The sequence below is a fragment of the Periplaneta americana genome, chromosome 5 (assembly GCF_040183065.1).
Source record: "Periplaneta americana isolate PAMFEO1 chromosome 5, P.americana_PAMFEO1_priV1, whole genome shotgun sequence".
NCBI classification, from domain to species: Eukaryota; Metazoa; Arthropoda; class Insecta; order Blattodea; family Blattidae; genus Periplaneta; species Periplaneta americana.
In genome coordinates this window covers 117,112,675-117,128,034 of record NC_091121.1, presented here as the reverse complement: position 1 = coordinate 117,128,034, position 15,360 = coordinate 117,112,675, and the positions used below count along the sequence as shown (strand labels likewise).

Sequence of the window (15,360 nt, the reverse complement as noted above, 5' to 3'; positions counted from 1 at the left end):
TTTAAACTGCATAAAGAGGCCTACAATACTACCATATGTACAGAATTTAGTGCCATTAGGGCTAATAGTTTTGAAATTATATTTTTTTTATTATATTGACGTCACTAAAAAGGCTCCTTGCGACAAAGTTTTCAAAATGTTTAGTTTATATTTGCTCAAAAACTTGAAAATAGTCATTGCAATAAAAAAAATTAATTCTTTTTGAGCTCGGTATACATAGTCACAATATATATATTTTTTTTTAATTTCGTGGATTTAATTATAGCATATTTTATTCTAAGCGCAATATGAAGATAACGTAATCACTAAATACGAAAAAAAAAAGCTCCCAAGGAACTTAATATTTCATACAAATTCTAATTAAATTATGTTTATAAACATTTAATTAATCATTGTGAGAAGTTTCAGACCAATCTGACAGTCACCGTTCTGCAAGGAGCTCTTTTTATTTAATAAAGTGCTTAAAATTTTAAGGCTAGAAAACAGCATTAGAAAAGCATTTCTCTCAATCGCTCACGCACCGTATGTTTGGTCAGATTTGATCATATGGTTAGATCATTTTACATTCTCAAATATACCTAATTACGATCATAAAAACAAAAAAAGTGATTTTTTTTTATTTTTCAGCATTATTTCACTGTAGTTTTTCCTTAAATCAATAGATCTCATAAAAATAGGATGATCTATTCATTATAGCCATATGGCAATTAAAAACAATGTAGATTTTTACTTGTGGGGACATTCAAAAGTAATTGTGTTTCTGAGGTCTATTGAGAACATTGAAATTCTTCTGCGGCGTGTTGAAGAAGAGTGTCACACGACAAGAGACACAAATACAACTTAACAGATGCAATGGTAGCAACGACTTCTACATTGGACAGACTGGAAGATCATTTCAACACGTTACAAGAAACATATCACAAACCACACAACAATTCAACCTACGCAGAACACATCACAAACTCCAATCACAACTACAACATAGATAGACACTGACATGAAAATACAACACATCCAGCCAAAAAAAACACACTCACAGAAACTTGACATTCTAGAACAATATGAAATTTACAGACATACAAAAACACACCCACAGCACATCCTGAACATTCAATTGAATTTCAAAACTTACCCTTTTCGACACAATCATGAACATACCCCACCACAACAGAAAACTAGAGGATAGCGCTGAACCTCACTAGGCTTCAGACAATGACGGACACCACGTCGAAACTAGTCAGCCAGGTAGTTTTTATAACATTAACACAGTAAAGAAGTTATAACGTTAATAAGTGATTATGCAAGCGTTAATAGATTGTATCAAACAATGAAGAAAAAGTACAATTATTCTGAAAAAGAGTAATTAATTTTATAAACTGTAGTCGTTTAGCACTGCCTTCCATTTGCACTAGGAATTTGAAATTTGTTCAGTGTGCTACTCTCATGATATGTAACAAAATGGAGGGTGCCCAGGGCTTCATAAAAAATTGGAAATTTTTGGACTACCGGTAATGGCTAACAAGTCTATTCTCCGTGTACTACCATTCACAGCCAGGCCGTGAACTTTCTAAAGAACTTGGTAGTTTGCAGAGTGAACTTCTTACGCAATAAACGAAGGACTTTTATGATGAGAATTTCTAAGAAGACTTCATGAGGGTAGGGTCCCATTTCCTTCTCCCTATGGCAATTTCGATAATCACATAGATCACCTGACTTTCACCTCACAGTTAGGTAAACTTAGGAAAAATTCAACCAGTTAATCAGCCCAAGCGGAAATCGAACCCCTGCTCGAGCGCAGCTCCGGATCAGCAGGCAAACACGCCTATCACTCGAGCTACGCTGGCGACTACAGATATATACTTGCAGACCTGTTATTGTGGTTCCTTTCTGAAAATAGTTTGTCAAAATGACACCTTGGGCATCCAAAGAAACAGAGGGCAAAACCTTGCCTACTGATGGCTGCACCTTGAATTTTTAGGGGTCGGTGAACCCTTGTGTTTCCACTCCATACTTTGAATTTTAGTTTTGGGGTCATAGTGGTGAACCCATGTCTTGTCCATAGTTACATATCGTTCAAGAATGTTTTTTTTTTGTTTCAAAATTAGTTAAATGCTGCTCTTTGTCGTTTTTGCATCGGCGTCAACATTCCAGAAACACACCTTGCAGTTTTTTTCATGTCCAATTCCTTTACCAAAATATTGTACACACTATGGTATGAGAAGCCTGTTTCCTCCACTATATCCCTGATGGTGACTCGTCCATCTTTCAACACTAAATTATGCACTTTATTGTTGCTTTTTGGTGTTGTGACAGTTCTCGAAGAGCAGCTACCATATTCATCTTCACACGATGTTCTCACACATTTAAACATTCGACACCACCCTTTTACTATACCATGAACTATTCAAAATTTTGTTTTGTAAATGGTATACTTTATCTTTTAGACAATCCCTGCTTAGGGAAAGTGTTTGATAATAATAACTTAGGTTCTCTCAAGGTGCCTATCATATCTTGGTGAAAGTTGAGATAGAGACATTCCCTTCTTTTGCAGGTATTTAATCACAACTCTTTGCTCGACAAGGTCCATTTCTGTACTAACACCGGCCACTCGAACACCTGCTACGAGCCAACACGGACATGTACAGACTTGCAAATTGACATGTAGTCATAAAACATTTGTCATTTGTGTTCCACAGAATGTAAATTTTAGTTGAACTAGAAATAGGTCAGTCTACGGCATAGGGATCAACCCTCATACATTCGTGTCATTTTAATACATTCCCGTCATTCACTGAATGTGAGACCGCCACAATAATGAATTCATTAGTTCGTGGAGGTGTACTCACGATATAAATCTACTCCGAGGCCCTTCTGTGGAAGCTTAGCCCATGTATCCACTTCATTCATTAGCAGGATTTTTCTCATTCTACGTGTGTTGTGCAGTCTAGTTTGGGAATCCTTCATGTCATTGTTAAGACTGCCTGGAGAAATGTAGTGATTTAATGCGTTCCCTGCTTTGCTTACAAGGTGGCTGGTAGCGGAGAAATTTGGATTAGAAGACAGTGAAAAAAATTTCTGTCTGTTTGTCTCGAATTCTCGGCCTCATCTCGCTAAATACCATCTTGCTATCACCAGTTTCATCGACACCAAATACCCTAATAGTTGATACAGTGTCGTTAAATAACCAACTGAAATAAAAAAGAAAATATCTGCTTGCTATTTCACTGCTGTACTTCTCTTAAGGCAAGGCTCCACTGAAAATCATGAAAATTTTTCCAAATTTTTTTTAGCTATTTCACTTATTCAGAATTTAGATTTTCATACCCGAAATGGATTCAGCTCAATTCTGATTACAAATACTCGTATGTTTACACTTTTTAAATTAAGGCTGGAAGGGGGCGTGGAATTTAAAGAGCTGTCAAAATTGTTTTTCATCGAAGAATTCTTTTTTAAAATTTCTGATTACAAATCTAGTAACTTTTTGTTGCCTCCCTGAAGTTACTAGATGAATGTAGCGGAGGAGAATCTTAATTTACATAAATATTCATTTTATTTTCAAATCTATTTTTCTGTGTTCATTTTTGTTGATTCAGCACCAACTTTCTTATGCCAAATATTAATCAATCTGGATGAAATTTTTACCGCAAGTATTTATGAGGTAGCTGCATGTTTTCTTAAGAAAAATATTAATAAAATAAACTAGCAACATTAAGGAAAATATTAATAAAATAAAGTAGCAGCATTTCTCACAAAATAAATGCATAGAAACATGCAGCTACCTCATAAATACTTGCAGTAAAAATTTCATCCAGATTGATTAATATTTGGTATAAGAAAGTTGGTGTTGAATCAACAAAAATGAACACAGAAAAATAGATTTGAAAATAAAATGAATATTTATGTAAATTAATATTCTCCTCCGCTACATTCATCTAGTAACTTCAGGGAGCCAACAAAAAGTTACTAGATTTGTAATCAGAAAATTTAAAAAAGAATTCTTCGATGAAAAACAATTTTGACAGGTCTTTAAATTCCACGCCCCCTTCCAGCCTTAATTAAAAAAGTGTAAACATACGAGTATTTGTAATCAGAATTGAGCTGAATCCATTTCGGGTATGAAAATATAAATTCTGAATACGTGAAATAGCTAAAAAAAAAAAAAAAAAAAAAAAAAAATTGGAAAAATTTTCATGATTTTCAGTGGAGTCTTCCCTTAATACATAATTTTACTTAATTAAAATATGACAAGATCTGTTACAAATATTTAAGAATAAGTTGTAAGTTGTAGGAAGAATCTTACTGAAGGAAGTTTAAATATCCTGAATCCCTAAATTGCACACAAACATGTGAAGTAGAAATTGCAAAAACATTTTAGAACTCTGATTGCAGAGATGTTCTTAGCGTAGCACAGCATAGCATTTAACCATATGCCCCAATGTGTCAATGCTGGTTGTAATGGAAACAACCTTGTATAGCAGCCGTCGGAAAATTTGTACCCCCTGTGACATCACTGGACGCAAGCCGCAATACATAAGATGTAATATCAATCGAGGAGTACAGAGCACTCCGTTCGGATCCCAGAGGCGGACTCTCAACCCAATCATCTGACGTAGACTACACAATATTGATTTATAGATGGACAGATTATATTTTATTTCACCTTTATTTTTACTGTGCTATAACAACCTAGGAAAATACGTCACATATTTCCACTTTTAATACAGCTCGTAAATTTTCGTCCGCTAGTCACGATCTTTGTTTAGATATTACAAGTTTTCGTTGAGAAAACAAGTTAGTGATTCGAAACATATTGGATATAGAGCCAAACATAGCAACTACTATATGTAGGGTAGCGGCAGGCGACCTATGATAGGACTACACATATTTTCTATGGAGAGCATTTTAAATAAATCTAAGCTAGTCTGATGTGTTATACAGTGACAACGTTTTATGTCCTCACTTATTTCCAGCTGTCTTAATAATACGTTAGTCCATCTAGTAGACTTTTTTTAAAGTCGTATTTCGAATCCCGTATGTTACTACAGATACAAGTTGCTTTATGTTCAGATTCATTTCTTCTATCTATTTTTTTCATGCTTGGAAAACTCTTCTCCTGTTGTATTTTCTTTAAGTGCAGTGACATCGAACAACTATTCTTATACAGGTCGACCTGGTTGGCGAGTTGGTATAGCGCTGGCCTTCTATGCCCAAGGTTGCGGGTTCGATCCCGGGCCAGGTCGATGGCATTTAAGTGTGCTTAAATGCGACAGGCTCATGTCAGTAGATTTACTGGCATGTAAAAGAACTCCTGCGGGACAAAATTCCGGCACATCCGGCGACGCTGATATAACCTCTGCAGTTGCGAGCGTCGTTAAATAAAACATAACAGTAACATTCTTATACAGAGAGATTCTTCGTAACTCCGCAGGTGAACATTACCAATTCCATTGTATCAATATGTGTTTCCACCAAAAACGTGAGATTAGACCACTGTTTATACATCTTTGATTTTATTTATCGTTCAGCTAGTGTTTCAATATCCCTTATCCTCCTTTGTATTGTTCGTGTGGATAATTTCATACTGGTACAAACATCAGATTATTCGGGACAAATAATGTTAGCAACTTCATTCAGACATGTTTTAATGAACTGTCTTTCATTATAGGACGTCGATAATTTTGCGATTTCCAAAGCAATAACATAACTTGCATGGATTTTCCTTTGACTTATATAGGTATAGCTTGTACATCATATTTTAGTACCGGAACAATTAGGCTATTTCAGTTTAGTTATTTTCTTCTTCTTCTTCTTCTTCTTCTTCTTCTTCTTCTTCTTCTTCTTCTACATCATGGAATTAGACTTTAGGCCTGTTTCCACATCAAGGGATCGAGTCTCTCCACCTTATCATCGGACGTTCAACATTCCTTCTACCTTTAGGTTGGTAGTGGAGTAAAATCAGTGGAAGTCTGTTGGGTGGCATTCTTTCTATGTGCTGTAGCCAGTTAGATCTTAGACTTTGAATTCTTTCTGTCAGGTTAAAAATATTTAATTCTGTTCAGATCTCTTCGTTATATTTCTTGTCTAATAATGTATAGCCTGCTACTGGACGTAAGAACTTCATTTCAGCTACCTCTATTCTTCTTTTATTTGATCTGTTAAGTGTCCAATTTTCGCAGGCGTATATCAGCATTGGTACTGCCATTGTTTTATAAAATTTTAACTGTGTGGATTTTAGTGTTTTATTTTTCAACGTTCTTCTTTTAGTTATTTTTAATGTTTAAATTGCTTCGCCTCGCCCAGCCCCACGAAAAGAAAATAATGTTTATACTTATTTTCAACTGTATATATTTCCGTTTACAATTACTTTAGATATGTTCATGCTTACCTATGATTTCGTGATAATCTTATGACGTGTCGTAATGTCACTAGATGTTTGATTTTTACTGTAAGTGCCTATTAGAATAGAACACAAGAGGCGTCTACATTGTCACCATGTGCACAACAGATACTGTACCTCCCTGTACTTCCTTAAACATACGTTTCCGAACAGACGTTGAAGCAATTTAAATCTAATCAGGTAACCCGCCACTGATAGATGCCTGTGAACTGAAGTTGTAGGGGAGTTGGACGGAAGGGAGAGGGTGAAGCAAAAACAGTTTACACTGCAGTAGTGTCAGAGTTGTAAGCTCCAAAACCGGTTGTGGAGCTAGAGAGTGCAGTCGGAGCGTGAACTTGCTTATGTCTGTGGAAACACCGGAGCACGCAACGAGTAATTTGTGGAGCGCTCCGCTCCATTTAGTCTCTGTCTGACAACGCTGATTTACAGAGCTGCCCCTGCGACGTCACTATTACTAGTGATCACGATGACATTTCTGGCGATCCCTGTTATACAGTCTTAGAAAAAAGTTTTGTCGTGTCTCTTGCTGGTGGAAATGTTGGATAATTGGCGCGCGATTTACTCGTACAAGAGTGCGTTTGTATGTGCGCTGTCTCCATTAGCTTCAAGCCGAGTGGCTGTAAGCCTGTCTTTGTGCTGGCTTTGTAACGTCCTCTCCTATGGAGCAGTCAGTAGCGTGCTGGCTTACTGTCCCCGGGGTCCACGTTCGATTTCTAAGTCTTTTTGTTTATTAACGTAATTACTCATAATGTTTATACATACTACCTCTCTTCATTTTTTATTTTTTTTTGTACTGGCACGAATTATTTCCCAACTCTGGCTCGACTTGGGGAATAAAAATACTCTTGGGAGATCAATTTGAGAAATCAATTTTCTTCCCGACATAAAACAAAGATAAACAAATTAAAGCAAAATAAAAAAAAAATACACTTGTGAACCTAATACTTTGTCCACATGTCACCGGCGTGTATCACCGCCTGTCATCTTCGGAGTACTGAATCCACCAGATCGCGGAGATAGTTCTGGTCCTCAGCGAGATCTCCCCAGGTAGCCAGAACTTGATCTCACAAGTGATCTGGATTTTGAGGTGGGTGGTCTCGATATTTGTCGATCCTCCTCTTTTTCAACTCAGCTCATACGTGTACTAAACGTTCATATCACGTGTCTTGGGAGGCCAAGGTATGAGTTCGATCTCGATCCTTTCCGTGAACCATCTTTGAACGTTTATGGCGTTGTGCGCGGGGTGATTTTTCTGCTGGAAAATTAAATTTCCTTCGGGATAACTAACTCGGGCTGAAGGAAGAAGTACATTTTCCAAAATATGCAGATAATTCGGTGCCCCAAATCGACCATCGATGCGCTGTAGCACGCCAGCACCATCGCGAGACATCCAGCCCCAGCATGACACGCTAAATCAGTCTTGCGATGGTGACTAATGGGCGAGAGCTATTTTATGCCCGCTGCGCGCGCGCGGAACTCTTTTACCTGTAAACATTGTTAAAGGATGTACAGATCTTAGAACACAGCGCATCATGACGGAACGGAAGCGCTTAAAGCTTTCAAGGAAGAGTGGAAGATACAATATTTATGCTTCGAACATGGTGATGAAGTCCAGTGTTTGTTGTGTAAAAAAAATATCATTTGCAAAAAAAGCAACATAAAACGGCATTATCAGACGCAACATGAAAAAAAAATAGGCATTATTCAGGAGAAGAGAGAAATAAATTCATTTCGGAATTGACATCGAAGGTAAATTAATTTACATTTGGGTCAGCAGATAGTATCTAGATTCCTTTTATTTCTTTATTTTAAATGTATTATTGATGTTTTATTTGTTGCTTGTTTCTGGATATTTACTTTTATTAGACTACGTGTTTATTTAATTTAGAAATAATATTTTACCTTTGATTGCACTTTAACTTATACTATTACGAAACCCAAAATGCTAATTCACTTTTATTCCAATAACTATTTTCAGGATTTTTAGCAAAATACTAAACATTTTGAAAACTTTGATGCAAGGAGCTTTTTTACTAACGTCAATATAAAATATACTTAAAAATATAATTTCGAAACTATTAGATCTAATTGCACAAAATTTTGTACAGATGATATTATTATAGATCTGTTTATATAGTTTAAATTTCACAAATTTTGGCCGAAATTGTGGAAGTTTTAAAAGTCATACATATCCCCTTAAATGATTGACCCCAAAAATTATGATGGCTCTCAATATCTTAATTTAATCAATTTGTTTTTTTCGTGTTACTTGCATCTCACAAATCACTCTAAGAAAACTCATTACATAATCACGACTGGAGAGTAAGGACTACATTTTCACAATCACACAATCAATATACTCTATTTCAATCAATATTGTCATTATTATTTTTTCAACAAATACTCTAAAGTACTTAGAGATCATACACGTGGAGCAGGTAGACCCTATTAGTTTCTCCTAACCAATGAAGTGAGGTATTTACATAATAAATAATTGCTTTTAACAATAAACTGGTTTACATACAATTAACTTTTCCTATTTCTCTTTTTGTTCCTAAAAATCCCTCCCTTTGCGATTTGTTTATATATATATACATGTATATTAAATAGCTGAGTAATTAGCCCTATTACATAGCCAGAAATTTAGTAACGCAAGTTATTGTAATAATTGCTGCCTTTATTCGCTGCATGTGCATGTGCATGTACATCCCTGTTGTCTACGTTACAGTGAATGCGCTATGCGCTCGTGATCAAGGTCGAGCTCTTCTACCGTGATTGGGAGCTAATATCGTCTCATCCCTGCGCTAAATCTTCCCGATCTCTGCCATCGTTGGATACAGGGTGTTAAAATAAAGTATCAAATATTTTAGGAGGTGATAGTATACATCAAAACAAGGAAAAAAAGTCTAATAAACATGGTTCCTACAACACATACTTTCTGAGATCTGAACTCTTGTTCATAGGTGGTGCTCAATGTGACGTCTAATTAATTTGAAGCAAATCAAGTTAATGTCCAGTTTCGTGATATAGTAATATCCTGGAGTATTGCATTGGTTCATGCAGAACGTTTCTGTCATGGACAGCTTAAGTCTAGTGGAGCGAGCGCCTGCTTCCCATTCAGTCGGTCACGTGTTCAAACCAGCTGTCAAGGCATTCCTTTTTTTTTTTTTTTTTTTCTATATTATTTTGTTAAATTAATTTCCTTTATTTATTAACAGTCTTTACCGTACTACTTATTTATGCTACATTATTTTCCCTGGCACTTGTTCTAACTACTGAAGGACGACATACACGATATTTTACTAACAACTTCAAATTAGTGTAACACTGGAAATATTGAGATTAGGACACATGTTTATGTGACATTTTTTGCTCAGAATGTCTTCGGAAATAAGCTCCTTAAGTGGCGGTAAATCCTCGTGAATCACCCTGTATATACATATATGAGGCCTCACCGTCCTCATTGAATAATCAAGACTGTATGTAGTCAGCATTTAGATACCTATTATTTGCTGGGAATGTTCACATTTAAGGACAGTTTTCCTTTATGTATTGTACCATAAGTCTACCACAGGAAACTCCCTGTTCTACTTACTTTCAAAATGAAGTCCTGCTAAAAATTTCCAACTTCTTTATTACAGTATCTCTATTGGGTTTGAAACCACTACTCTCGGATCTACAGCAGACATTTGACAACAGAAAATAACTAATTGCATTGAAATCTGTCTGAAAAATACTTCTGGTAATAGGTGACAGCTCTTTACTTATAAATTTGTTTAATTATTTACAGTTGGCAGTTCATATACCACGTGGGTCTTTGCCATCGCGCCTTGGTGGTGAGCTGGCTGTGGACCATGCAGCGTGGTTGTTACATTGCCTCAAGTCCGTGACGAACCGCCATGGCGACCTTTGTGACGTGGCATCTCCTCTTGGCTCAGGTGCAGCGATGGATTCTGCCCTCATTGCCACCAGTGGTACTACAGCTACGATGCCAAATGGCTCTGCTGGAAACCTAGACCAGGTACAAACACATTTTTAAAACATGTAGGAATACAACAGAAATTCAAAGATATAAATGTTTTATACATTCTTACCAAATGGAAAGTTTACCACTGTTGAGTAACTGTTAGCATATGTGATCCAGGTTCAAATCCTGGTTATACAAGTTGCCTGGTTGGGTTCCTCCCCCCCCCCCCCCAAGGTTTTTCCTCAACCAATTGAAGCAGAATTACTGGGTAACTTTTGGCGTTGGATCTCATTCATTTTGTCATCATTAATTTTAACTTAATCTATCATTGTTCAATAGTTCTAGGAGAATACAGAATGTAGTATTTTTGATTTGCATACAGCTGTCATTCAGAGCTCTTTTTTTTCTAAGTTACTGACTCTTCGAAGGTATGTTTAGAGATCAGGATTCCACAATGTTAACGTAAATAGTATTGTTTTCAGTCAAGAAGTGCCTTTAGAGATAATTGATTCAACAATTTGCAAATTAAACATTTTGAAACAACATATTAAAATATATGTTCAGAGCTCATGGATTCCGAAATTTAAATGCAAAAAAATGGATTGAAAATATTTCATAGTATGTTCACGGCTAATTGATCCTTAGGTATTAATTCAAAAAAATAATAACTGAAAAAAAATTTCAAAGTCTAATCATAACTCTTTGATTCCCATAATTTATTGCAATTGAAAGTGAATAAAACATCTAAAACGAAACATTCTCTCCCTCACTCCCCCATTTTTTATTGATTCCGATATTTTACTGACAACGAATTCATCTGAAACAAAACTGTACCGTATTGAAAATGAAATTGTTTGAAATAACATCAAATTTCGTTGAGAATTAATTGATTCCGAGATTTCTATGAAAAGATTAAATGTGAAACAGTACATTCAAATGTAGAGACAGAGTTTTTGATCCAGAGAGTTTGATAAAAATTACCGGTACTTGATCTGAAATAAGTCATTGCAAAATATATTCTGAGCCCATATATTGTATATCCAGATTTCAATGGAAATGGGATCAAGTTCAGAATGCTGCGTAAGTACTTACGTCGTTATTGAATTATTGAATAATTTATTTTTGGTGCAAGGAACATATTTTTAATAGTATATTACGATACAAGGTTGGGAAGTGCTTTTACAAAGTCGAGGAAAAGTTTGAAAAACGATCAGAGAGAGTTTTTCAATTTCCGAGATACACAAACGTGTATTGTACAGTATTTTTTGCACGATAGTATATTTTGAAAATAATATTTTTTAAAATCTTAATATATAGGGTATTTCAAAAGTCAGTTCAAACATTAAAGCACTATAAATATTATAATATTTGAGATAGAGAAAAAACAAAAACATCACAGTGTTGGAGAACAACGGGGTTTACAAAACATTGGGAAGATGTCCGCCGTTCTCTTGTTCAATGTACAGCATTCTATCTGCGACACCATGCACAGAATTTTGCAGATAATGTCTTGGAATATTGGCAATTTCTTGCGAGATGACATCTTTCAGTTGCAGTAGGGTTGTTGGATGTGTCAGGAAAACTCGTTCTAAGGTAACCCCACAACCAAAAGACGGCTGGATTGAAATCTGGAGATCGCGGAGGCCACATTGTTAGAAAGTGCCTACTGATGACACGATCGCCAAACATCTGCGTAATTAATTGTTTTGCAGGGATAAAGATGTGGAGTGAAGCGCCATCTTGCATGAAGATTATGTTTTCCATATCGTGATTCCTCAGTCTATGAATGACGAAATTCTGTAACATGCTGGAGTAACGGTTAGTGCGTCTGGCCAGGAAACCAGGTGACCAAGGTTCGATTCCCGGTCGGGGCAAGTTAGCTGGTTGAGGTTTTTTCCGGTTTTTTTCTTCAACCCAATATGAGAAAATGCTGGGTAACTTTCGGTGCTGGACCCCGGACTCATTTCACCAGCATTATCACCTTCATCTCATTCAGATGCTAAATAAATATTGATAAAGCGTCGTAAAATAACCTACTATAAAAACAATTAATGGTGGAGTTAACACGCGTAATTGGGGTTCGTTTTCAGATCAAAGTCATCAGTAGGAACTTTCCAACAATGTGGCCTCCGCGATCTCCAGATTTCAATCTGGCCGTCTTTTGGTTGTGGGGTTACCTTAAAGAACGAGTTTTCCTGACACATCCAACAATTCTACTGCAACTGAAAGATGTCATCTCGCAAGAAATTGTCAATATTCCAAGACGTTATCTGCAAAATGCTGTGCATGGTGTCACAGACAGAATGCTGTACGTTGAACAAGAGAACGGCAGACATCTTCCCAATGTTTTGTAAACCCCTTGTTTGCCCAACACTGTGATGTTTTTGTTTTTTCCCTATCTCAAATATTATATTTATAGCAGTTTAATGTTTGAACTGACTTTTGAAATACCCTATATGTTACACTATGAACGGCTGACTGAAGGTTAGCAGTCTGACCAACGTACAGATATAACCATCAACTTCAATGTGAAGGAGTAAAAATGATTCAAGTACTTGTAATATTTCGTGTTCAACTGGAATAGTTTTTATTACTTTTTGTTAAGTGAAGCTTGAATTGTTTAAATGAAGTTCAGTACAATTCAAATGCAGTGATTTGTTTCATATAATGTATATTAATTAACACTGCCTTTTGCGTGCATTGTAGCATACATAAAAGTCAGTGGTTTTCATTACAACTCTAGAGCAGTTATTTGTAATATTTCAACATAATTATCTAGATTGACAACTCTGAATTCAGTAAAATCAACTTTCAGTCATGGCGGCCGTTTGCTGTAATGACGAGAGAACACACTATCGTGCAAAAATATTTATTTACCTTTGCATCCTCAATAAAAACATATTTTCTACATTACTTTTAAGTGGCACAGAACTTGTATAGAAGTACTTGCGCTGTGTTCTGAATTATAGCTGTAAAATGTTTCAAAATGTGTTCACAGCTCATTAATTAAAAAATTTTATGATAGTGACTTGGTTGGTTTGAAAGTGTACGTTCAAGAGTCAATGTTTCTTTCAGGTTTATCTTTTTGGTGAACTAGGTAACAGATGAGATAAATTGATACATGCTCTAATTGCTTGACAGGGTGAGCATATGTGCAGTCATGGAGCTAGTGAGGGTGGGGATCGAAGATCTTGCCATTCTCCTGTGTCAGGACCTGAGGAAGAGGAGGAAGAACTGGAGATAACATCTTCCCGTGACCTGGACAATGGAGACATCTGGCAACACAGCTCTGGCAGTGGAGGTGATATTTCTGATCTAATGAGAAACAATTTGATTACTAAAGACACTTACTTACAAATAGCTTTTAAGGAACCCGGAGGTTCATTGTCGCCCTCACATAAGCCCGCCATCAGTTTCTATCCTGAGCAAGATTAATCCAGTCCCTACCATCATATCCCACCTCCAGTTTTATATTATCCACTTTCATTTTTATATTATCCTTCCATCTATGTCTCGGCCTCCCCAAAAGTTTTTTCCGTCCAGCCTTCAACTAACACTCTATATGCATTTCTGGATTCGCCCATATGTGCTACATGCCCTGTTCATCTCAAACGTCTGGATTTAATATTCCTAATTATGTCAGATGAAGAATACAATGCATGCAATTCTACGTTGTGTAACTTTCTCCATTCTCCTGTAACTTCATCCCTCTTAGCCCCAAATATTTTCCTAACCACCTTATTCTCGAACACCCTTAGCCTCTGTTGCTCTCTCAAAGTGAGAGTCCAAGTTTCACAATCATACAGAACAACTGGTAATATAACAGTTTCATAAATTACTAAAGACACTACGATGTTAAATCATATTTTCTGCTTACTAATTTGTATGATCAAAGTAAAAATGTAAAATTCATATGGTTAGGTTCAATCGAAATTGAAAGCAATGTGATACAATAAAATGAAATACGTAGACTAATGTAGACTACAGTAATTCAAATATGACGTTTTGAAAATGTTTATACATTTTTGGAATTACTCAGTTCATCAATGCCTGCAGATTTCGTATATTCTCCATTGAATTTTATGTGAATGATATAAATTCAGTTTTTACAGTTTTACTTCACAGCTCTAAAAAATACTGTCACTACTCTCTCTGAATATAAACAAAAATAAAGCCGGAAAACTTATGAAAACTTGTACCATTCTCGACAATAAAATTTTATAATCCCAGTATACTTCTATTTTAATTTTAACAATATGTTATTGTTTTATTACCATGACACAGTTTAGAAAATGGAATGTAAATTTTTCAGTTTAAAAGATAACTAAGCAATATTATTATTCTCGCATGTGTATCAAAACATCTTCAACAGCCACACAAATAAAAATTATGCTAAAGAAAACAAAAGGGAAGAGAAAATTTTCAATTTTTTAATGCAGTCCAGTTTTTAACCATTCTTTCCAACTAAATAAAAATAACTTGCTAAGTTGGGATATATTTGTAACTATAATACATTTTATTGATTTTATAACAGTGGGTAATTGTGAGTATGAAGATAACTTACTATGGTATTAATGAGTGTTTTCGTTGTTAACTGTTAAGTGAATATAAATCAACTCGTGACATTATTATGAGTTTAATATTTTATAAGTTCAAACATTTTATAAATTTTCATCTTTTGCTGTAACTACTCAGATACGGAATTATATATGTGCTGAATTGAAAACATAAAATTAATTATAGACAGATGACCACTCACATTCATACCTAACAAAACATACAAACTTAGAAATGTTAAATAACAAAAATTCACTTGGCTTTACCTTCTGAATTACCTAATTGCTAACATCAGCAGCCATCTCATTGATTTGTCTTGATATGATACAGTGTCGTTAGAAAATGGAATAGTTTTAAATTCTTTTCCTTTATCTGAGCCTATTAAAACATTTACCATATCAATAGCAGAAGGCTGCATGAAATTTTTTGCAATCATATG

General features: G+C 35.5%; 1 protein-coding gene across 3 annotated transcripts in view; it reads left to right on the top strand.

Moving 5' to 3' along the window:
* Positions 1–15,360, top strand: part of Ptpmeg2 (Protein tyrosine phosphatase Meg2) — a 787,512-nt gene that overhangs the window by 702,851 nt on the left and 69,301 nt on the right. For all 3 annotated transcript variants that reach the window (XM_069826415.1, XM_069826414.1, XM_069826417.1), the window contains 2 exons: positions 10,188–10,418; positions 13,506–13,665. In XM_069826415.1, the coding sequence (XP_069682516.1) occupies positions 10,188–10,418; positions 13,506–13,665 (391 nt within the window). The remainder of the gene's footprint in view (positions 1–10,187; positions 10,419–13,505; positions 13,666–15,360) is intronic.